The sequence below is a fragment of the Phyllostomus discolor genome, chromosome 8 (genome assembly GCF_004126475.2).
Source record: "Phyllostomus discolor isolate MPI-MPIP mPhyDis1 chromosome 8, mPhyDis1.pri.v3, whole genome shotgun sequence".
NCBI classification, from domain to species: Eukaryota; Metazoa; Chordata; class Mammalia; order Chiroptera; family Phyllostomidae; genus Phyllostomus; species Phyllostomus discolor.
In genome coordinates, this window is record NC_040910.2 from 78823385 (window position 1) to 78846699 (window position 23315).

The window sequence follows — 23315 nt, forward strand, 5'->3', positions numbered from 1 at the left end:
TGTGGCCAGCAAGATCCAGTTGCTTCCTCTGGACAGCATTACTGTGGGCAGCACCCTCTTGGACACAGCCAGCAGAGTCCAGTGCCTGTCTTGTACAGAACCTGTTCTATACATTCAGTATAACCCTAGTGCCTGTCCTGTGCATGTCCAGCAGCCTCTAGTGCCCAGTGCAGACAGGACCTCAGGCAGGACCTCTCAGACACGAACAGCCGTCTCCCAGAGCAGTTCCGCGGGCTCGCATGGCCCGCTCTGGAGGCGCGCCCAGGCGCTGCCCGGAAGGCCGGGCATTTATCCCCGGAGTCGCCAGCAGGGAGCTCCCTTTCGGCTCGGCTTGCGCGACCGCGGGGGGCGGCGCTGCGCTGCGCCGCGCTGCGCTCCAGCCCGGACCGGGCCGGGGCCGCTGGATGCCTCGTCTCCGCTTCTGCTGCCTGCCGGGCGGGCTCCGGCGGCCGGTGAGCGCGGGGAGACGGGGGCAGCCGCCTGGTGGGCCCGGCGGGGCGGAGGGGCGGGCTCGGGACGGGAAGGCGGCGGGGCCCGCCGGCTCCTGCTCCCCCCACTGTCCCCTGGAAGCAGCGGCCCGGACTCCCGGCTCCGGTCTCCGGTCTCTGGTTTGTGGCCGCGCCGCGGAGCTCGGCTCCCGAGAGTGGGGGCCAACCGGGAGGGGCGGGGAGGGAGAGCTCCATCCCCTTTCGCCAGTGGGGGACGCGAGGAGGCAGGGCAGGGTGGTCTTCAGTTTGGGGGGATGTGGGGCTCGAGGGAGCCCAGGTCGCCCTAAGCTGCGGGATGAAGGCTGGAGCCTCGGGGCTAGAGGGCTTCTCGGGGCCAGGCCCAGGTCCCGCAGACAGAGCGACCCACTGAGGCTCTCGAGGGCAGCCGGGAAGGCGAGCACCTCCACATAGCCCTTTATCCCTCCCAGCGGCCTTCACCCTTTCGCTGCCAGGCCGACAGCGGGCTGCTCTCAAAGGAGCAGCTGCTAGACAGCTGGCCAAACAATGGAGACCCCGCTACCCCAGGCCCCCTCCCCTTGGGACAGAAGATGGGGGTGGGTGGGTGAATGGTAGGCTTTGGAGATTAGGGAGTGCAGGCTGTCCCCCGTGACTGGCTGCTCACCTCACCTTTCCCTGTAAAGGGGTGGGGTGTGTGTGGGAAGGTTGGACAGCCTGCCCCAGGCCTCTGGGAGAGACTGCCCTAACGCCCCGCCCTGCTAACCTGTCATGCCAGTTGTTTCAACAATGGGAAGGGGAGGTGGTAAGGTTAGCTGTCCCCCACCAGCAACCCCGTGTTGGGGGGTTGCTGCTTGGTACCAAGCCTAGTGAGGAGTGGATCATGTTCCTGGCTGAGATAAGGCCTACAGGGACACACCACACATTGGGGCTTTGTTGTGGGGTTGGGGGTGTCACCCTGTTGCAAGGCACATGTGTCTTGCTGATTAGTTGGAAAGGCTGCCAGCCAGAATGAGCAGGGGGGTGGGGGCGGGAAAAGGCATTTAGTTTTTAGTGGGTACTCCTTTTGCCTGGTTTGGCATGTGTTTGGCAGTGTCCTCATGGTTTGTGTTTTTGTAGGGAGCCCTAGGCTGATGCTTCCTGGAGGAGCTGTCCTGCCTAGGGTCTTCCTGCCCTTAGATGGTCCCCCAAAATTATTAATTAGATTCCCTCTCCCCCACACCTTGCCAATGACTTGGGCCGGTTTGCATGGATTCATTTGATCTTTTGAGTGTCTGGCATGCCTGTGGTTGTGGAGGCCTTGTAACTTCCCCGAAGTGTGAAGTGTGTATGCATGGGGCTGCGCCGGAAGGGAGGGAACGTGTCCAGGCAATTAAGAGCAAGATCACCTTAGCAAGACATTGACTCCAGACAGGTTCATGCTGACTTTCTATGGGAGTATCAGGTCTGAAGCCCTTTTGGGGGGCTAGTTGGTGTCCTGTTGTCATGGCAATGGGTCTGGCCTTGCCTAACCGGTCCCCACCCTTTTGGTTCAGGGGCTATTTTCTATTTGGGGATACTGAAAGTTGCTCTCCAGAGGTCTCTGGCTTCCTGACAGACCTCACTGCTCTTTGTCAATGGCCTGCCACCTCCTCGGCTTCCCCTCTGCCTTTTTGTGATGAGGTCTTTCCAGGAAACATCCTCCTGATTGCTGGACACGACTGGTTATATATAGCCTTGGGTGGAGGTGTGCTTGGTCATTTGGGGTTGGGGACATTGGAGTTGGGGCCTCAATTCCAGGAAGACAGTATGGAAAGCTATTGTGTCAGGGGTTTCAGAGACTGAGAAGGGTTGTAGGTGGGCGTGGGAGGGATAGAATGCTGGTGGTCACTTCCTTTGGGAGCTTTGAACTTTGAACATTTGATGACCTGGTGCCTGGAGCATCTAGTTTGTTTACTCATTCCCGGTCTGGCTCAGGTGCCAGGGTGTGTGCCTGAGGGCTTCCTCCCATGCCCCAGGCTCTCCTCAGCTGCCCTTACTGATTGTGTCCTTCCTGACTCCTGCCCCATCCCCTCCACCTCACTTCCTGGTAGCCTGGGCAGCCAGCCTCTTGCCTGGAGCTTTCTTCAGTGGTCCAGCTTGAAACTGCTCACTGTGGGGTGCACATGTCTTCAGAAGTTGGTCCTGAAAACTCCGGGGTCCCTCAGAGGCAGGTACCTGAAGGCGGACTGGGTGGGGCCGAGCTGGTGCTTGTGTGAAAGGGAGAATCCACCCTCCGCGGGTGGAGCAGGGGTTACTGGAACTAGGGAAGGCTTGACGCTGGCTTGCTGTGTCACAGGTCTCCTGGGCAGCAGCGCTGTTCTTGCTCCTTCAGACCAAAGGTCTGTCCCCTGCCAGATCTCCCTCACCTGGAGTGGATACCACAGACTGGAACCAGAGCATCCATGTGAGCAGCGTCCTGTCGGCTTTGGGCCCCATTCCTTGTCCCAGGCCTCTCCTGGGCATGGTGGGTAAAGCTGAGGTAGCTTAAAGGTTTGAGGGGATAAGAGGGCCCAGCCCACTCTGTGCTGTGTAACAGATTCCCACAGGATGTGGGTTGGGGGCTTGATGGAGCTTTTAAGTTTTGCTTTGGGTCAGGCCTCAGAGTGCTTTAAGATCTGTTCACTGCACCTCAGCCCCCATCACCACCTTCTGAGGTGGACTGAATTAGAGGGTAGGGTGGGGCAGTGGTAGGAGCTAGATGGGAGGATGGGTCGGAGACCTGGAAAGCCCCTTCTCCCTTACTTTTCTGCCCTTGCTCTGGAGATGGGAATTGTGTGGCTCATAAATTATCCACATTCCTTTGACATTTCAAATAGCTTAGAGTCAGGCAGCAGATTAAATTGTGGACCGTCGATTTTACAGGGCCCAGGGCCCTTCCTCTCTGCCAGGTACTTTTATTTCTCTTGCTAGGGATTATTTTTATTATACTCTGATATTCAGAGATGTTGGATGAGGGCTCAAGGTTACACAGCAAGTCAGAGGCAGACCAAGATTAGAACCTGCAGTTTGTGTTGAGCAGAATCTCTCTCCAGCAAAGTCAGGGACTTGGGGCCAACTCTGAACTCTTAGACCCATGGGCATTTTATAGTTGAAATAGCTGAGGCCTAGAGAGGGGACAGGACTTCTCAAGGTCACACAGAAGGTGGGGTGGGGATGGCAGTGTTAACTGAGTTCAGTGAGCGCCCAGCAGGCTGCGGCAGGTTCCCCGAGAGACGGAGGAGTTGCACCTAGAAGAGCAGCAGGGGACTTAGCCGGGCTGCTGGCATCTCTCCCGCTCGCCTTTCTCCCGGGGCCTGTGGGATCTGCGTTCCAGAGGAGACAGGAGGTGGCTCCGGGCTTAGGCTACTCAGGGCCCTGCTGCCTGGAAGGACAAGGGGCTGCTGGTTCCTGGCTCGTGGGCAGGCAGAGAAGGGAGCGGGGAGCCGGCAGGCAGGCAGGCGGGCGGGCGGGCGGCTGATGTCATGTGAGAAGCGTGCAGTCTGAGTGAGGGAGCACACCTGGAGCCAGTAAGCTCCGTGTGACCTGGCGGTGAGTCACGGGGCTCTGCGGAGCTCAGCAGAACCCGCCAGGAGAAGCTCGGCGGCGGCGGCTACAGGGACAGGCGTCACCCTGCGCCGCCGTTCAGGCTGGGGCCACGGGGCTCGGCCAGGTGACCTTCGGGCCCCCGCCGGGGCCCTTTTGCAGTGTTCGGTGGGCCAGCGCCGAGATAAAGGCCTTGGGGCTGTAGGAAATGGCCACTCAGGGAGGTCAGAGGCCAAGCAAAAGAGGCCGGCTCTCTTGGGAAAGCATTTCCTTTGTATTTATTTATGAGTGTGGTCTGGGCTGGGGTGGGGGGATTGACCCTTTTAAGTATCCACCCACAGCAGCCAAGTCTTGGGATTCTAACGTTATAGTTTCCATTTCCTGGGGTTTCTACTTTGCCAGCTGCAGGGTGACCCATTTAAATCTGTCCCCACTTAAAGCCACAAGACAACAGTAAGACCTATTTTAACCAAGTCCCCCAAGTCACCGAAATTGTTCCAAGGCATGAGAGGGCAATCTTGAACTTATTGTTGCAAACCTTGTTTACAGCTTTAATGCTAACTGGATCGCTTACAGTATTGTCAGACCTGTCGTTTTTCTTTTTCTTTATTTAAAAAAAATATTTACAATTGCAAAAGTAATATGCTGAAAAAAGGTTTAATCTGCAGGAAGTGCCCTAGGTAGAAAGTGTTACCCCTTTTTGCCATTATCCCACAGGCAAAAGCTGCTGATAAATGTTTGCAATGGATCTTTCCAGACTACTTTTCAAAAATTTGTTATATATTTTTATGTATATTTATAGCTTAAGATATTATGTTACATAAATACAGTTTTATATAAATATTAAAATATTTTTTCTGTAGAAAATAAAGAACATGCACAAAAGTAGAAGAAAAACTATATATAATCCCACTGTCTAAAGCTGTAGGCTTAAATACACACACACACACACACACACACACACACATACTCACACACCCCTACCAGCTAAATGTTCTTTTTTTTTTTTTTTTAAGAATTTATTTATTTTTAGAGAGAGGGGAAGGGAAGGAAAAAGAGAGGGAGAGAAACATCAATGTGTGGGGCCAAGAGGTTGCCTCTCCTGCACCCCATACTGGGGACTTGGCCCACTACATAGGTATGTGCCCTGACTGGGGATTGAACCAGTGACCCTTTGGTTTGCAGGCCAGGGCCCAATCCACTGAGCTGCACCAGCTAGTGCTAAATGTTCTTATTGTAAAGAATTAAAACAATACAGACAGCATACAAGTCTGCTTTGACCGTCCTAAAATCCCTGTCTTACAAAGAGCACACATTTTTTTCTATGCATATGCAAATATTATATATAATATACTTATGTATATTCATACATATACATAGTTTTTAAAATTTAGTAAAAATTACATACTATCTGACAACTTGCTTTTTTCACTTAGTAATATAGTCTAAAATCTTTCTAGGTCAGCATATACAAATCTACCTCATTCTTTTTAGTAACTACTCAGTTCTATAATTTTGCTATTAACCTAGTGATGGGCATTTATAGTGAAGAATTTTGCCATCACAAACAATGCTCTAAAGGTTAGCCATGTTTATTGTGGGAATATATCTACAGATGTCCTGTAAGAGGAATTGCCCCATCAAAGAATATGCACATTTGAATGTTTTCATAGGTGCCACCAACTTGCCTACCTTATACCAATTTACACTCCCACCAGCACCTATGAAATGCCCTGCTTCCCATCCTCTAATTGATTGTTATTACTAATCTTGGTAGTTTTTTATTGAACTGCCAAGTGAACGATGGTGTACCTCTTTTATCTCACATGTCTGAATATTACTGAGGTGGAGGACCCGTTCGTGCTAGTTGCCGTTCGTATTTCTGCATCTCTGCGTTGCCTGTCCTTGTCCCTAGCGGTACCTATATGGGGCCTCTGGACGTGCGCCTGCGTGGTCCGGGTGGCCATGAGCTCGCTGGATTGCCGTCGCTTCTTCGGGCTTTCCTCTCTATATACAGCAGTCCTTTCCAGCATTGAGATTTTTATGTCTACACTCATTTTAGTCACACCTGTGCTGACAGTCATTTGTGTACTTTACTATCCCGTCTACCCATTTGGATGGCAAGAGTGTGTCCTGCTTCTGCTGGGTAGCATCCTTGAGGGCTTCCTCTGGGCTAGGCATTATATAAAAGGCTTCTACACATATTTCACTTAATTCTCATGCCTTATGTGGTAGGCACTATTATTATCTCCATTTAAGAAATGGGGGAAATGGAGGTACGGAGGCCTCAAGAGCCTTGCCCAAGGTTACATAGCTGTTAGCTTGAATTTGGTCCCAGGTTTGTTACTTGACATCTGAAACTTAAGCTCTTTCATTAGTTTTATTTATCCTATATCCCTTGCATTCAGTAGGTGCTTGATACACACTTTTCCTTAATATTTTATCACAAAGCTCTGCAAACATTTAGAAAAGTTAAAGAATTTTATAAAGAACAGCCCCCACTTTCTAGATTCTACAATTAACAGTTTACTACCCTTGCTTTATCACATATTTATTCCTTGATCCATTCATGGCTCATCTTCCATTTTTGATGCATCTCAAAGTAATTTGTAGACATCAGTATACTCTGCCCCAAATACTTAAGCATACATATTAGCTGGAGTTCAATATTTATTTACAGTGTTTTTCTTTTGAGTGACTATCTCACACAATGGAATGCACAGACCCATGTGCGCTATTTGAAGACTGCTGATGAATACGTACACCACCAATCCAAACCTCTATAGAGATACGTAGCACAAGCATCACCCCAAAAAGTTTCCTCATGCCCTTTCTCGGACAACCCCCACCCCCACCTCCCAGAGGAAATCACTGTTTTGATTTTTTTCCGCCTTAGGTTGGTTTTGCCTATATTAGAACTTCGTACAAATAATAGCATACCAGTATGTACTCTTTTGTCAAAGGCTTCTTTTACCCTCACTTGACAGTGTTTTTTCGATTCATCCCTCTTACGTGTATCAGTACTTGCTTCCTTTTTATTGCTGAGCAGTATTCCGTTATATGAATACGTAAATTGTTTCTCCTGTTGGTGAGCTGACAGATGCATATTGGAGTTGAATGGTTCTTGCCCTCAAAATGCTTTCTCTCTTAAAGTGACAAAGCAGTTGAATTGACTGAGGTGATTGTATTTGGCTTTGATTTTGAAGCTAGGAGTCAAAATGATTTAGGTACATACTCTACTTTACATGCATACCTTAACTTACATGCATACTTTTTCTTCACTTAACATTAGAAAGGCCTGGCTGGTGTAGCTCAGTGGATTGAGTGTGGGCCTGAGAACCAAAGGGTCACTGGCTCACTTCCCAGCCAGGGCACATGCCTGGGTTGCAGGTCAGGTCCCCAGTACGAGGTGTGTGATAGGAAACCACACATTGATGTTTCTCTCCCTGTCTTTCTCCTTTCCTTCCCCTCTCTTTAAAAATAAATAAAATCTTTAAAAAATTAGGAAGGCCTTCTGGAGTAGGGTGGAGCGAGAAAGGTAGAAAAGAAGGTCAGACAAACTATAAGGTTTCCTTCACTGAACAGAATAAGATGAAGGGAGGCAGGTAGAGATTGCAGCCTGGAATGGAGAGCGGGGAGGTGGCAATGCCATTGCTGCTGGAGACTTTGGACAGGAGGACAGGAGATGCTGGAAAGTCTGGGGTCTACAGAAAGGTGACAGAGCCCAGGTCTCTAGCAGATTGGGTGCCGAGGAGCATAGGAGCAGCCGCAACTGCAGCTGCACTGCAGGTCTGACCCTGAAGCAGGAGGTTGCAGTAGCTCCAGACATGGGACACAGGAGAGAACCCGGGCCACAGCCAGGCCCGGCAGCTGTAGGAGTAGCAGTGGGGAAGGGGCGCCTGGTGAGCTGTAAGGATCACAGTGGCACCAGGAGCGATGAGGGAAGGGCTGCAATGGACTCAGTCTCCGAAGGCCTCAGGGTTGGGATAAGAGGGGTGACTTTGGCAGAAAGTTAATAACTAACCTGTGTCCACAAGAGACTTAGATATTTGGAATTTTAGAGCTAGAAGAGACCTAGATCATCTAGTCCAACCTTGAGCAAAGTGACAGGCTCAAGGTCCCCTGCTGATTTGTTGGCAGATCCAGGCCTAGATATCAGATCTCATAACAGTTCGGGCCAGCACTGTACCCTGTGCTGCTGCTGCTGTGACTGCGTTCCTGCCTGTCATGATGACAGTGGGGGCACGCTTTTGCCCAGACAGGGATTTATATGAAATTACTTTCCATGGACCTCTTCAGCCCAAAGATTCTAGAATTCTGGGCCTCTTTTCTGTTGATAACTGCTCAAATATGTAGGCCTTAGCAAAGAGCCAGGATTGGGAAAGGGTTGCCGAGCGAGAACTGGAGACCAAAAGATGCCTTGGTGGGACTGCGCCAAAGGCAGCTGGGCTCTCTGGGGTTGCGCCCTGGCCAAGAGACTTGTTTGCTCCCTCCAAGTCCCTGAGGTGGGTTTCTTTCTTTATTTCCCCACAGTACTCCCTGGGGCCATCTTCCAAACCAGCCCTTTACTACAGCGCAAGTAGCCCCGGCTGGTGTGGCTTAGTTGGTTGGAGTGTCATCCTGTACGTGAAAAGGTTGGGGGTTTGATGCCTGGTTCTGGCACTTATGGAAGACAGTCAGTTGATGTTTCTCTCTTTGTCTCCTTTTTCCTGTCTCTCTAAAATCTATAGACATATCCAAAAAAATTTTTAAGACAGTGTTGAGTACTGGTGGATGAGGGGTAAGGTGGGCAGTGACCAACTGAAGATCTTATGTCCTGGGGTGTGCAGACCTGTACCACACCCCCATCAATGGTTCAGGAGGAGAGACAGACTCCCCATGTCAAAGCAGAGCCCTAAAGAGAAGATGCCTGATGTCAGGCACTCCCCGCCCCAAATCAGCCCAGACCCAGCTGGCCAGGGTTGCCCCTGGCTTTCTTCCTCTTGATCTCTACATTTCGTCTTCCCATTCCCAGTTACTGTGCGTGGAGCATTAGAACCAGCAAGTTCAGGGGGAACTTGGTTTTACCAGGTAGAGACTGGAATGAGAGGAGGACAGGGGAACCTGCCAGGCCCACAGGGAGCTGGGCACTAGACCAGATTTCCCACCCCTTTGGGTGTGCTCTGCAACTAGAGATTTCTGAGGAATTGTACTGCCCAGTCCTATAGCAGCTAGCCACACAGGGCTGCTGGGTACCCGAACGGTGGTTCGTCTGAGCTCAGATGTGCTCTAAGTGTAAACTATGTGCTGGATTTCGAAGACTTCGTATGGAAAAGATAATATAAGATACCTCAGTATTTTATATAGATTACATATTAAGATGACAATATTTTGGATACATTTACACTAAATAAATGATGTCATTGAAGTTAATTCTACCTGCTTCAGGGTTTTTTTTTTTACCTTTTTAAATGTGACTGCTAAAACGTTTAAAATTAATATATGACTTGAATTACATTCCTTTTGGGTAGCGCTGCTCTATAAAGGGTACATTTATCTCTTGGGAACCAACTGGGTGAGGGTGCGGGGAAGCGGGGAACAGTTAGCCAGTGCACTGGGGCCCTTGGGAGTTGCTGGCCTTGATGCCTTCCTAGGCATTGTGCCTTGGTTGAGGGTCCCTCTCAGTAGAAAGGGGAGCCTGGGCCCCCCCCACTTGGCTGAGGGGGTGGGGTACACAGAAGAAAGGCCTCTCCGGGGCCTTGCAGCATGGAAGGAGTAAGCCTGTGGTTCCTGTGTGTGGAATTCAGGGGGAAGGGCTTCATGGACGGAGAAAAAAATTACATTTAATTTCTAATTAGTGGGTATGGCCTACTTCTGCTTCTCGTTCCCTGCTGGTTAGAACAAGAAAGGCTCCCTCAACCCCACCCCCATCAGGCTTTTCTCAGCCCTGTGCCCAGGCAGGTGTGCGAAGTGGTGGGAAGAGGTCGGTGCCACAGGCACACGTGCCCAGGAGCCGTAGTCTTCTCTCACGCGGCCACAACTTTCCTCCTGAAGCTATATTTAGGTGTTGGTCTGGGGAAAAGGATGTGAGTTTTTCAGGATCCTGTTTATCCAGCAGATCCCACCTCTGCCCCCGCCGCACAGCTGTCTGCCCTCTGTTGAGTCTGGAACTTCCCCTTCACTTCCCTCCCTGCCTCAGTTTGGGTGCCCAGGACCTAGAAAGAAAAACAATATTTGCCATTGTTTTCTGATATGGCCACTTGTTAGCTATATGACAACTAACTTATACTTAATTTTCTCATTTGTAGAGATAATGATACTTACCTTGCAGGGAGGGATGCTGTGAAGTTCAAACGAGGTAGTGTGTGTAGAGAGCCTGGCATTATGCCTAAGTGGTACTCATTAAATAAGTGTTGGTTCTTCGAGGTCCTCTGTCAGGCAGTGGCTAAGGCTGCTGTTCTGGGGATAACAGGCTTAGGAAATAGCCCAGTAGCACATGATTCTGTTGCCTTAAGGGACATTGACCATGGGGAGATGATGGTACCCTGAGTCCCTTTCCTTTCTCCCTTGTGTTTGAAGTCAGGTCTCAAGTTGGCTCGACGGCATCCTCTTGCCAGAAAGTGAGATCTCCTGGATGCCCTCTCCAGGCACCCACCTAAACCTAGGTCTATCAGGGACCACAGGAAATGAGAAACTTTGGAGTTTGGGCTTTTCCAACCTTATCTAAACCTCAAGTTTCCTTGTGTGAGATGGGGGTAATAATAGACCTTCCCATAGCAGTGATATGAGGCTTAGCTTAACTGGGACAGTTTCACACAGAGCAGAGAGCTGGTGCATAACTAGCTCTCCGTGAGGGGTAGCTGTGCTCAGGGTTGGCCTGACTGGCCCGGAGACGTGGGAAGAGCCTCCACTCCGATAACCGTTCTCTTTCTCTCCGTGTCTGTCTGCCATAGCAAGCTGGAACGCAGAGGCCCTGTGCTGCACGCCCATAATCCTGTGGGGGTACCACCCCCAAAAACAGCACCCTCACCATGTTTAACCTAATGAAGAAAGACAAGGACAAAGATGGCGGACGGAAGGAGAAGAAGGAGAAAAAGGAGAAGAAGGAGCGGATGTCAGCAGCGGAGCTCAGGAGCCTGGAGGAGATGAGCCTGAGACGTGGCTTTTTCAACCTGAACCGCTCCTCCAAGCGGGAATCTAAGATGCGCCTGGAAATCTCCAACCCCATCCCCATCAAGGTGGCCAGCGGCTCCGACCTGCACCTGACCGACATTGACTCTGACAGCAACAGGGGCAGCGTCATCCTGGACTCAGGCCACCTCAGCACAGCCAGCTCCAGCGATGACCTCAAGGGTGAGGAAGGTAGCTTCCGTGGCTCTGTGCTGCAGCGGGCGGCCAAGTTCGGCTCCCTGGCCAAGCAGAACTCACAGATGATTGTCAAGCGCTTCTCCTTCTCCCAGCGGAGCAGGGATGAGAGTGCCTCTGAGACCTCCACCCCCTCAGAGCACTCTGCTGCCCCATCCCCACAGGTGGAGGTGAGGACTCTAGAGGGACAGCTGGTGCAGCATCCTGGCCCAGGCCTCCCTCGACTGGGGCCCCGGTCCCGAGTGCCTGAACTGGTGACTAAAAGATTTCCAGCTGACCTGCGCTTGCCCCCTGTGGTGCCCCCACCACCCCCTGCCCTGCGGGAGCTGGAGCTGCAGCGACGGCCCACGGGAGACTTTGGCTTCTCCCTGCGGCGCACAACAGTGCTGGATCGGGGCCCCGAGGGCCAGGTCTATCGGAGAGTGGTTCACTTTGCTGAGCCTGGTGCAGGCACCAAGGACCTGGCCCTGGGGCTGGTGCCAGGTGATCGTCTGGTGGAGATTAATGGGCACAACGTGGAGAGCAAGTCCAGGGACGAGATTGTGGAGATGATCCGACAGTCCGGGGACAGCGTGCGGCTCAAGGTGCAACCCATCCCAGAGCTCAGTGAGCTTAGCCGGAGCTGGCTGCGGAGTGGCGAGGGACCCCGCAGGGAGCCAGCTGATGTGAGTGTTTCCCTGGGGATGAGCAGGGACTGGGATTGCTGGTGTCTCCTATGATTGTATTTAGGTGGATGATTGGGGTACCCAAGAGCTGGCTGGAGCCAGAGCCCAGCAAGTGTGTAAGTGGTGAAGCTGGGCCAGTCCTTGGGCTTCAGGGACCACCTACCTGGCTTGTGGGGAAAAGGACGAACCTCAGGTGGGGGCCATACATGGTCATACAAGCTCCATGGTTTCCTGAGCTTGAAGGTGGGGCATGGGGGCTAATAGGTGCCACTTCCGGGTGTGAGACAGACAGTATGGACTCCTAGTCCAGACTGGTATCTGGACTGATACATAGGATCTCTATGTTACTTAGATATTGGAAATAGAAAAGAGGTAAGTTATTTCAAATCAGGGCTGTCATGGAAATCTGGATGTGCAGCTGCTGTGGTAGCTCCTGGGAAGATGACCTCAGGCCTCCTCTTGCCCCTTAGTGAGTGAGGACTTGAATACCAGGTAAGGTTGCAGGATAGGCAGGGGCCGAATTGTGAAAACCTTGTAAATCATGGTAGGAGTTTCTATCTTACCCCAGTGGAATGGGGACATTGCAGGGTTTGAAGCAAGGGAGTGTCTGGGCCTGATTTATAAAGATCGCTTGTACTCCAAGAGTTTTATTATCTTGCCTGGGAGAAGAAAATGCATGGCCCTGGAAACATCACAGGCACTGAGCCTACAGAGGTAGTACAGCCTGACTATCCTTAAGGCCCCAACTGTGATCCTGCCACACAGAACAGCAGTGGAAGGGGTGACATAGGCCCAGGAGAGATTTAGGTTAACTGTATCCATCGGATTTAGCAGGTATCTGTTTATTTACCGAGGACCACCCCAATTGAACTCCTGAAAAGATGGTCTCTAGGAGGATGGAGATCTCTAACCCAGGGAGCCCTTTAATAGGGTGGCTACATAGCATTTTGGAATGTTCTGCCTGGAGACAACGTATGAAGGATGAGTTGGCCCCTGGTCATTCCTTTCTCCCAGCTGTGGCTTTTAGGACTGTCCCAATCCCTGAAGCCTGACCAGTGCACAGCCTGGCCAGGACCTTTCAGCACTAAGTGACCAACCAGATGTGTCCAAGTCAGAAACAGGAGGAAATGCTAAGGAAACAGGCAGAGTCCTGGTCCTAGCTTTCTCCGCAGGACAGGAAGTAGTTGCTCAGATGGCAGCTCAGCCTAGCAGCATTCGGGCCTGGAGGGCTTGGGAGCGGCAGGGTCAGACTCTGGCAGGAAGCACGGGCATGGGGTTCCAGACCTGGCTTTACCCTGGAGCTGGTGGGGTCAGGCAGCATTGCTAATCAGGAAGGGGTGGTGAGTGGGAGAGAGCCTGTGGTAGAATCCAGAGAAAGGCCTGTACGTATTTATTCCAGAGACACATTGAGCACCTTCTCTGTGTTAGCCACCAGGCTAAACTGAACTTGGGGAAAACAGCTTAGAGGGAGTGGTCTTATCTCAGAACCAAAGACCATACCATGTTGCCATGTCTATCTACTTTCTCCCAGGCTAACATTGCCTTCAGCAGATGGAATTTTCTTCTTAAAGAATGAGTCCCCCAGGGGATTGTTGCCAGCTCCCTGCTGAACCACAGCACAGGCCTCTGTGGGGCTCAGGGCCTGGCATCACAGATGCTGGTTAGTTTTCCTATTTGTAGCACAGGGATCATCTTGGCATCTCATATTTCCCAGCCTCTCTCCTCCCTACCTAGCTGCTGCTATGCCATCCCTGGGGAAGTGGATGGATTAGGTCTGGAAGCCCAGGTGGAACCCACCTTACAGCTGGTATCACAGAACTGAGGGCTTGCTCTAGCCCGTGGGGCGAGCCCGTTTGGTGCCCGGAGGACTTCTTCCCCTACCTGGGGGATCTGGCAGGGGACACAGTAGAAAGCCCCTTTCTAGAACTATCTGACGAGACAATCGGAAGTGTAGGGCTAAAGGAAGCCGCATATCTCTTCTTACCTGGGTAGGTGGTGGGGACCCCTGCCACACAGAGGGGAGCAGAGGGAGCCCAGCACTGTGGCTCCTGAGACAGCCCCTGGGCTGGTGTGGGAGAGCTGCTGCTGAGGCTACAGCTCTCAGCCTCTATCTCCTCTTCTCCCACTCCTGCTCCTGCTCCTTTTTTTGGCAGCAGTTCTAATCCCAGTCCCATGCCAAGAAAAGAGTCTTCCTACCTCCTCCATACTCCTGGGCGGGCGGGGTACCCTGACAGCTCTAGCCCCACAGGGACAGCTCCGGCGGCCACCCTGCCTGCCGGGCCATCCATCAACTGTGTCCACACGTTGCCTGTCCCCAGGGAGCTCTAAGGGAGCTGGCCGGCCATCTGTTTTCTTTCTGCACACAGATGGGGGCCAAGCCCCATGGCTCCTGTCCATGGTTCAGAAGGCCCCAGGGAGAGAGAGCCCCTTGGGTTTCCTTCTCGCATGGTGTGTGTCCAGAATGCTTGGCTCACACCTTGCTCATACGTCCCCAAAGCTGCTAGGCAGGGCCCTGCTGGGAGTAAGGGGAGCCACAGGAGTAGGCTAGACTTGGGACCTGATAGAAATCACTCCACAGGCCTGAGAGAAGCAGTCCTTCTTCTACCGTCTGTTCTTCCACTCTAAGCCCATGATTGCAACTGGTGTGTTGCAAGAATTTTTAAGACATGCAATACTTGATTATTTAGTCAGGGGCACTGACCTCTTTTCCCTTAGATTGTCAAATAAAAAAGATGACAACAGCCAACACAACAACAGCCATCTGGTGTGAATGAATCAAAATTATACCTGTGTTTTTTGTCAGATCAGCAAAAAATATCATGTTTTTTAGTGTACCACAGAATTTTAGGAATTAGTCTGTGTGTGCCGTGAGATGAAAAAGGTTGAAAAATCACTGCAGTAAACAAACATTTGTTGAATGCTTACCGTGTGTCCCGGGACTGGCCGTGAGAAGAGCACAATCCCAGCCCCAAGGAACTCCTAGTCTAGCAGGAGAGATGATCAAGTAGCAGACAGTGACATTGCCATTTGAGAAGCTCAGTGATGGGTCAGTGCAGGCTACTAGGGAGCACAGAAGAGGGACTTCAAGTGCAGTCCTGGGGATGAGTCCGAGAGAGCTGACTAGGGGAGGCAGGAGGGAGGAAGAGGCTGTTTTAGACACAAGTCGAGGCCTAGAGATTGGAGAATAAGGCTGGGGGACAGCGTATGGGGGCAATATTGAGAGAAGCAGCAAGAGGAACAAGCAGGCACCAGGTCACAAAGGCCCCTGTGAGCCATGTCAGGCAACGTAAACTTTAACACAAGGGCAACGTAGCAGTTTAATCAGGAAGTGTTAGGGACGGAGTTTGGAAAACCTCTCTGGCTGTTTACGGAGACCTTCTGGTGTAGCAAGGGTAGCCACAGGGAGATCAGTGAGGGCGCTATTCTGGTGATCCGAGAAGAATGACTGGAGGCCTACACTTGGGTGGAGGCATTGGAAATGGCAGGTGGAACAGATGTAAGCAACTGAGGTGAATTCCGGGGCCTTGGTGATTGACTGATGTGAGGGAAGGAGGAGAGGAAGGGTCAAGTGTGACTGCCAGGTTTGGGGAAGGATGCTGCATTCTTTCCGTGGTTCCTCAGGGAAAGTGTTTTGGGGGGCATCTGTTTTTAGATCAGTTATTCTTAAGCCTTCTAAAGGCAAAGCATTCCCTGAGTCTGGTGAGATGAAGGGAAGTGTTGGTAAAGATGGGGATCTTAGAACCCCAGTTGGATCAGAATTCCTCTCTCCAGTCCCATGAGTTTGGGCGGGAAAGTCCAAGCCCACTGAGAAGAGTCAGGGGCGGGTAGGCAGGGTCTGGAAGACTGGTCCCTTCCGTTCGTATCCTCAGTAGGCCCAGTGTGGGGGCCGAGTGGATTATCTGCAAATATTGGATGTTTCTGCTGAGCTCAGAAAAGTCCACCTGGCTGAACCCTGGCCAGCGCAGTTGCTCTCCTGCTGCTAAGAGCCAGAGGAGCCAGCCTGCGTGGGAGCCCTACCCAGAAAGCACTGCTTCCTGAGCTTTTGAGGTGGTGGTAGGAGGAGAGAGGAGGGGGTTAAAGGACAGCCTGCTACCCACTCCCAGTCAAGTCTAGTTTCCTGAGCCCTGTGGAGCTGTCAGGCATTTGCCGAGAGCTGTGGTAGAGTTTCTTCTCTGGTTGGACCTTGGAGTTTGCCCACAATTGCTATAGCATTGTGAGGTTCCTTAAGAGGCCGTCATGGCCATCTAAAGCACCTCCACACTCAGGAGAACCTAGGAGAGTGCAGGTTGTAGTGGAAAGAACATGGGCTTTGGAACCCGTTTGAGTTACACTAAAGTGACCAAACTTTTCTGAGCTTCAGTTTAGTCATTCCCTTGAACAATTTTTTTTAAATTTAAAAATATGTTTATTGACGTTAGAGAGAAAGGAAGCGGGGGTAGAGAGAGGGAAACATCGATGTGAGAGAGAAACATTGATCAGTTGCCTCCCATATGTGCCCTGACCAGGGATCAAACCCACAACCTACCTAGGCATGTGCTCTGACCAGGAATGGAACCCCCAACCTTTTGGTTTATAGGCCGATGCTCCAACCACCTGAGCCACAGTGGCCAGGGCTCCCTTGAACGTTTAATGAAGGCTGTTTGAGGACCAGGTACTGTACTGGACACTGAAGGATTAAGCAAATAAAATAGAATCTTTCCTTGAGGAAACCTAGACATAAGTAAATAAAAGTAACCAAACAACCGTAACTGCTGTCATAGAACTCTGTACAGGTAAACAGAAGGGTGGGAAGGAGGAAGTGGGCAGTTCTACCTGGGGAGAGGGGTGGTCATCAGGAGGGGCCTCTTAGAGGATGTGACCCTTGATCTCCATAAATGAGCCTTGTCTGTCCTCCCAGAACTGGAGAAGATGAAGTCAAAGAAGGATGCACGCCCAATGAACTCACTCCAGTTTTCTCTGGGGCGGAGAAGAAAAGGAGACTTGTTTTTTATTCTGTGTACTATACTTTATGGGTCTTTATTTAAGATAGACATGTTTATGTGTTAGGTGAGATCACTTAGGCAGACTTTGGCAAGTAGTAAATGCTTAGGAAGATTAGTATCTTCCCCTCTGCCCCGTTTCTGAAGACATCCAGGAAAGGTAATTTTGCAGCCTCCTTAATTAACCCATCCTCATGTTCTCCATCGTTGCTCCTGGTGAGGTTTTCTTTCCAAGCAGGACTCCTGATGCTTTTGTCCAAACTCTCTCACTGTGGCCCTGAAAAAACAGCCAGCCGAAAGGAGAGGTGGGCACTGGATGCTCCTAGCTTTTCCTGGCTTCTTAGCTCCCAGCTTCTCAGGCCTGCCGACATGGACGTCAGAGGCCCTGCAGGAGACAGGCCAGTCAGGGTTGCCTGCATGTGGTAGAAGGGCGGGGGTCACTTTGCCATAGTGGAAGTCCTAGACCCCTGGGCAGGAACTGTATGAGCCTCATCGTCCTCATCCACAGGATCCCTGGAGTGGGGACTGTGGATTCCAAGGAGAGACTCAAAACTGTACCGCTTGCAGGTCTGCCGGGCCAGCTGCTGAGCAGTGGGCATTCCCAGGGGCTTCTGGTGGTGCTAGAGCAGCCACGTGCTGCCTGGGCTCAGTGTTCCAGGATGCTTCTGTTCCTAGTGCCGCTCTAAATGGTCCTTGGAGGGGTTTTGGTCTTATAAACAATTTTTACTTCATTTTGTGCCAAAGCTCCAGGCATTTTTGGCATCAAGAGTCTCGTCCTGTAAGAGCCCTGGTCTGGGGGCTCAAAGTAGACCCAAACAGAGTTCTTTTGGGGCCAGTGGGCAGGTTCAAGGGCAGGAGAACTGATGGGTGAAAGGCATTAAGGAGCATTTCATGTGAGGGGTATCTATCCTGGATTAGTTTGCAGGCTGCATGGGACTGGCAGGGTAGAGTGGCACACTAGGTCGTTTCTGTCCTGCTAGGTCTCCCTTCTCTGTCCTCACAGGCACCGTTCTGCCTTCTTCCCGATGAGATGCTAGATGGACTGCAGCCCCTAAGTGTCCTGACCACCCAGCCCGTGGGTGATGGGGCACAGTGCCCAGGCCCCATCTGACTGGGCATCATGGTCACTGGCTGCCTTTGCAGGCACAACTTGGACCCCTGGTGCGGGGGGCAGGGCCTTGATGGAGGCAGCCTGCCCTGGCCCCTCCCAGCCCTGGCCAGAACCCCTGCAGCCCACCCTGATGCCCTTGGCCACCCTGCCCTCTGCTCCCTTCTAATCTCTCTTATTTACATTGAAGTGGCTCTGGAAAATACCAGATATGCAAACACCCAGACTGGGGGTGGGCGAGGAGTGGGGTGAAGGGGGGTGTGTGGCGGGTGGGAACACAAGTATTTTAAAAATGCTGCAAATCTCTACAGTGTTTCCCAGAAACCACAAGCACGCGTTCTGCCTGCCAGCAGGGCTCCCGCCACCCCACTACACTGAGCTGCTGGATCGTCCTCACTGCAGCCCCGGGTGGGGGGCAGCCTCTGTGGGGGTGGGGACCCATGACCTAGCTGGGGAGGGGGCGCCCCTGCGGCCTGGGCAGGCTGCCCGGCGCCTCCCTTGTCAGTCCCGGCAGTAGTGCGGACGCGCCCCAGGCATCCAGCCCCACTTTGGGCGCCCACCGTGGCTGACAGGCACTGCCAAGGAGTGGAGTCGTGGTGGCTCCCCGCCTCCTGCCGAGCAGTTTGTGGGGGGCGGGGGAACCCCAGCCAACCCTAGAGTCCTGCTTGGTGTTTGGCAGCAGCTTCTCTTCTGTTAAATACAGGGGACAGTGTCAGCAGAGCTTATTTTTTCAGTTGCTGGCTGTAGTTTGGTTGGGAAGCAGTCTCCTTAGACCTGGGTCACCGCTCCAGCTCCCTTGATCTCCCGCCGAACGATCCTCAGAATCGGGGTGTGGCTTTCTGTGCAGGCTGTGGGCCAGCGGATGGCGTAGGGGTCTCTGTACGGTATTGGGCATGGCATCCAGCACAGTACGTCGCACACACATGCTCCACGGGTGGTGCTTAAGTGATCTGGTCAAGATTCTGCTGAACAGAAACGCCTTGAGGGACGGGCGTGAAAAACAATAGCAAGGATGAGGATCGTGGCTAGTGTTCACTGTACATTAGGCACCGCTCTGGATGCTTTATTTGTATTAACTCATCTGATTTTTCCAACAACCCTTTAAAGTAGGTGCTACAGTAATCTCTCTATTCTATCGATGAGGGTTACAGAGAGGTGAAGGTTAAGTAAATTGCTTAAGGTTTCCAGGCTATTAAACGACTTGGCAGGATTCGAACTCAGGACATCAGCTCCTTGTTCTTCGCTCGTGTGCTGTGTAATAAGTCCTCACTTAATGTCATCAGTAGGTTCTTGGAACTATGACGAAAGGGTGGATAATGAAACCAGTTTTAGCATAGGCTACTTGATATAAACAAGTTCCTACATCATCTCATCAATGTTACAATGAAATGACACTGAATGAAGTGACATTATTTGAGGACCTGCTGCACAGAGCAGGGAAGGCCGTGTCTGGATACCCTTCCACCCCGACTTCCTAGCCTAGGTCTGGACCCGTCTGATTCCTGCTGCCCTAGAAGCCCCCTCTCCAGAGGGGAAGGGGAAGCCACAGTCACTGGCCACTCTTGCCCTGTGGACGGTGAGCCACAGAAGGTGCAACCAGTGCTCACAGCTTCCTGAACGTTAAGCAGAGGAAGTGAGCCCAAGGGACAGCAGGCGGGATTTAATCTCGTGGGAGCTGGGGGAGGTCCTGGGAAGGGTAGCCGAGGGAAGCCGAGGGAAGAGAAGAGGCACCTGTCTTGGTATCGGTTGGGTGTGGTCTCCCCAAGGTGTGGGGGGGGGTACACTTTTGCGCCTCCTGCATGTCCCCTGTGAGATCAGGGAAGGCAGGGGCATGGCCCCCTTACCTTTCTGGCCCTTTCTGACATGCTTGTACTGACCGACGCAGCGCTTGGGATGGCAGGATGCCTGGACTGTCACCTCTGGCTGAGAATGTGTCCTCTTCTGCTCCACAGGGACTGAACTCTGTTGTCTCCTAGTGTGCACCGTGGGGAGAAGGCAGGGAGCACGGCCTGGCAGAGTGCCGGGCGCGTCGTGCCGAGCGCGTAGTGCCGAGCGTGGAGTGGGTGCGAGACGCAGAGTTCTCGTGTGCTTCTGCTGTTGAGTTCCTGCTGCTCCTGTGTCTGTGCTGCTTTTCCCTGCCCACCCTCACACACTGCTGTTCACCAGCTCCAGTTCGAATGTCTCTTCCTTAGGGAAGTCCTCCCTGATCCTCTCAGACCCGGTCAGGTCCACACCCTGGCAGCACCCATCTTTCTCCTTCATAGCAGTCATCGAGGTTACACGTCATTAGTTGCCTGCGCACTGCTCCAGCGCTGGAGTACTTCATGAGAGCAGGGGCTATTTGATGAAGAAAGGAAGACGGTGCTCAAGTCAGGGACTAATTTCCCATTCTCTGTCCAGTTCTCCTTGTTTAGCTCAGTTTGGGTTCCTAGAACCCTCCCCGCTGGCCGCGGTGACTTGTCTGAAGTCCACGGCTCTGTTTCCTGTGCCTGGGCACTTGGCCTCTCTCCCATGGGCTCTCTGGAGGGGAGATGGGCTCTAGGCTTCGGGAGCAGGGGCCTGGGGGAGGGGCCCTGGCAGGGGGTCCCAAGAATGGCCTGTCTCTCGCGCCTGCACTGGAGCTCCCAGAGGCACCAGGCTTGGGTGAGAAGTGCAGGCAGTGTCACATGGGGTCACACAGTGTCCAGCCCTGAGGATCTGGATTACAGAGAGGTTAAGGTTAAGTAAGTTGCCTAAGGTTTGTTGCCTAAGATCCCCCAGGGGACCTTGGAGGAATGTGCCTGTCTTATTGGCTGCAGGTCTCTGAGGGGGTGGAATGTGGCCCTGTAGGGTTCACGGCTTCCTCTTCCCTTCTGCTGCTTTCCCTGGGCTGCCTTTGCGCTGGAATGTCAGCAGGCTGGGAATTTTCATGGCAAGGATTTTTCCTAATCAGAGCAACGGATTCCAGCTGGAGCCTGGGGACAGTTCCTGGCTGGGCAGGGGCTACCGGGGAGGCCAATGGTGGGTGCGAAGGTGACCCCAACTCCTCTGCTTTTAAGGCCTGGGCTCAGTTCCCACCCTGTTTCGAGATGCAAACATCTGTCTCCCCACTGGGCCAGGCCAGGGAACCTAGGCTTCTGGAGCTATGAGGTTCAGGAGAGGCAGTGGGAGGCCTTGGGGACGAGAGACTCCACCTCAGTTAGGAGAGAACATGGCTGTGGCCTCACTTCCTCTAGCCATGCGTGAGTCATGAGCGGGAGGGAGCCGCCTCAGATTCCATCCGCAGGTGGGGCTGCGCCTGCCAGACCCAGGTTCTCTGGCCCAGGTTACCCAGCCTTGGTGGGAGGTGGCACTGCTGAGTTTGTCACCTGTATCTGTCCACTCCAGGGCCTGGTTCCCTTTCTTTGTGACCTTTCTCCTGTGCCCTTTGTCCCTTGATCTCAATTCTGCTGGCTCCTCCCTCTCATTTCCATTTCTGCAAGGAGCTGACTCACTTCCTCTGTCCCTCCCCACCCTCTCTCACTGCCAGGCCTTGTGGCATGCAGGGTACCCACAGGGAGGGAGATTTCTCACTTCCCCAGCTCTTTTCTCTGGCTGCAGAACAGGCTGCCCCTGGCTTCAGGCAACTGAGGGCTGGGATGGTTTGGAGTGGGAAGGGGACATGGCTCTGGACTATAGGACAGGACAGGCGTAAATGGCCCTGGAGTCTTGGCACAATCAAGGTGGGTGTCAGGAAGCCTTGAGTAGCACCTGCTCTGTGTCACACACTGTGGGCTTGATTCTGGGGAGGAGAGAGGCTGAAGATGCCATCGTTGTGATGAGGGGGCCTGTGCTTTCTCTAGAACAGAGGACATCTGCAGAAAGATAGATCTCAGCCCAGGGTGGCATGGGCTCGAGGCCAAGCAGTGACAGCACTGTCAGGCAGCATGAGACAGTCGTGACTCCCCGTGGTACCCAGTTGCATGCCCAGCCCCATCACACGGAGGGAAAAGTATCTGGAGATCCCAGTGGAGTTTTCCAGAAACGTATCAAGAGGAAGGGTCTCTGGTACTATCTCCCTCATCGGTGGGCTGGTTTGATGGCCGAGCTGATGGCAGAAGCACAGCTTTAGAGAGTGAAAGTCTCCTCCCCGAGTGGGCTGCCGTCTCCTCCCTCGTCCTCCCCAGAGGGAGCTGTCCAGGCCGCGGGAGCCCGAGTGTCTGGCACTTCAGGCACTGAAGACCCAGCCTGTGCGGGGCCTGGGACAGCCTCCCATCCTTTGACGCAGGTAGCCCAGGGTACCTAAAAGACACACAGACCCAGGGTGAGGTCCCCACCCTCTTGGCCATGCATCGGGATCGGTAGAGGCAAGAGGGACACCGGGCCCACCGCCTGAGAAGCCTGGGGGACTGACTACCATGGGCTGTCTTCCTGGAGTCAAGCGACCAGCAAACATCCTTGTTCCCAGTAGCACTTGGCCTTGTCTGGCAGAGTCCCCACGGCGTAATTCTGGCCTCAGGATTTCTGGACAATGACAGGAGTTTCTCGTTCAGGTGAGATTGGAGGTGGCAGGCAGGAATGAGGCCTAGGCTTGGAGAAGGTAAGGGGTATCAGCCTGGGTACCTGGCCCTACCTGGTGGGATGTGAACCTCCGCTACAGGCATGGACGCCTGCCTGCACTCCTCCCCCACGGCTTCTTGTCATGTCCCGCCCCCACCCATCATTACTTGGCCCGGAGTTGGGCAGCAGAGCCAGGCTCTGTGAAGGGACACCCAGCTTGGAAATGGCACACACACACACACACACACTCCAGAACTTAGCTGGGTAGTCCTTTTCTCCCAGACCCTTGCAAAGCACTTCTGCCATCAGTTTCCAGTCCTAACCAGCCCTCACTGTCTCTGTCCAGAGGAAAGCTGGCTTCCAGCTACAGGGCCTGGTCTCTGGGTCAGGAAGGCAGAGCTTTCCAGCTTTTATCAGGGCCCTGATTCTCCACCCAGCAGCCCCTGTGTCTTTCTCAGACCACTGGTTTTGAGGCCCTTTTCTTCTGTGCCTCTGAGAGAGGGAACCCAGCTATAAAAAGTCCCCGATCCTCTCTCCTCTCTCCCCACCTATTCTCTTCAAATCCAAAAAACGCAGCTCTTGTCGTTGCTGTAGAAACAGATGCTTGGCAAATATGAAGTTGGAGAGAAGGGCTGGTTTTGGCTGTAGGAACTGCCTTCAGCTCATTTTGGGGAGAGAAAGAGGAAAAAACAACACCGGCAGAAGGACCCACAAA

At 52.8% G+C, this 23315-nt stretch overlaps 1 protein-coding gene across 1 annotated transcript in view; it reads left to right on the top strand.

The window, feature by feature from the left end:
* Positions 1-346: 346 nt before the first annotated feature.
* Positions 347-23315, top strand: part of MYO18A (myosin XVIIIA) — a 91934-nt gene continuing 68965 nt past the window's right edge. The window contains exons 1-2 of the mRNA XM_036033326.1: positions 347-453; positions 10917-11995. Coding sequence (XP_035889219.1) covers positions 10997-11995 — 999 coding nt within the window. The 5' untranslated portion in view covers positions 347-453; positions 10917-10996. The remainder of the gene's footprint in view (positions 454-10916; positions 11996-23315) is intronic.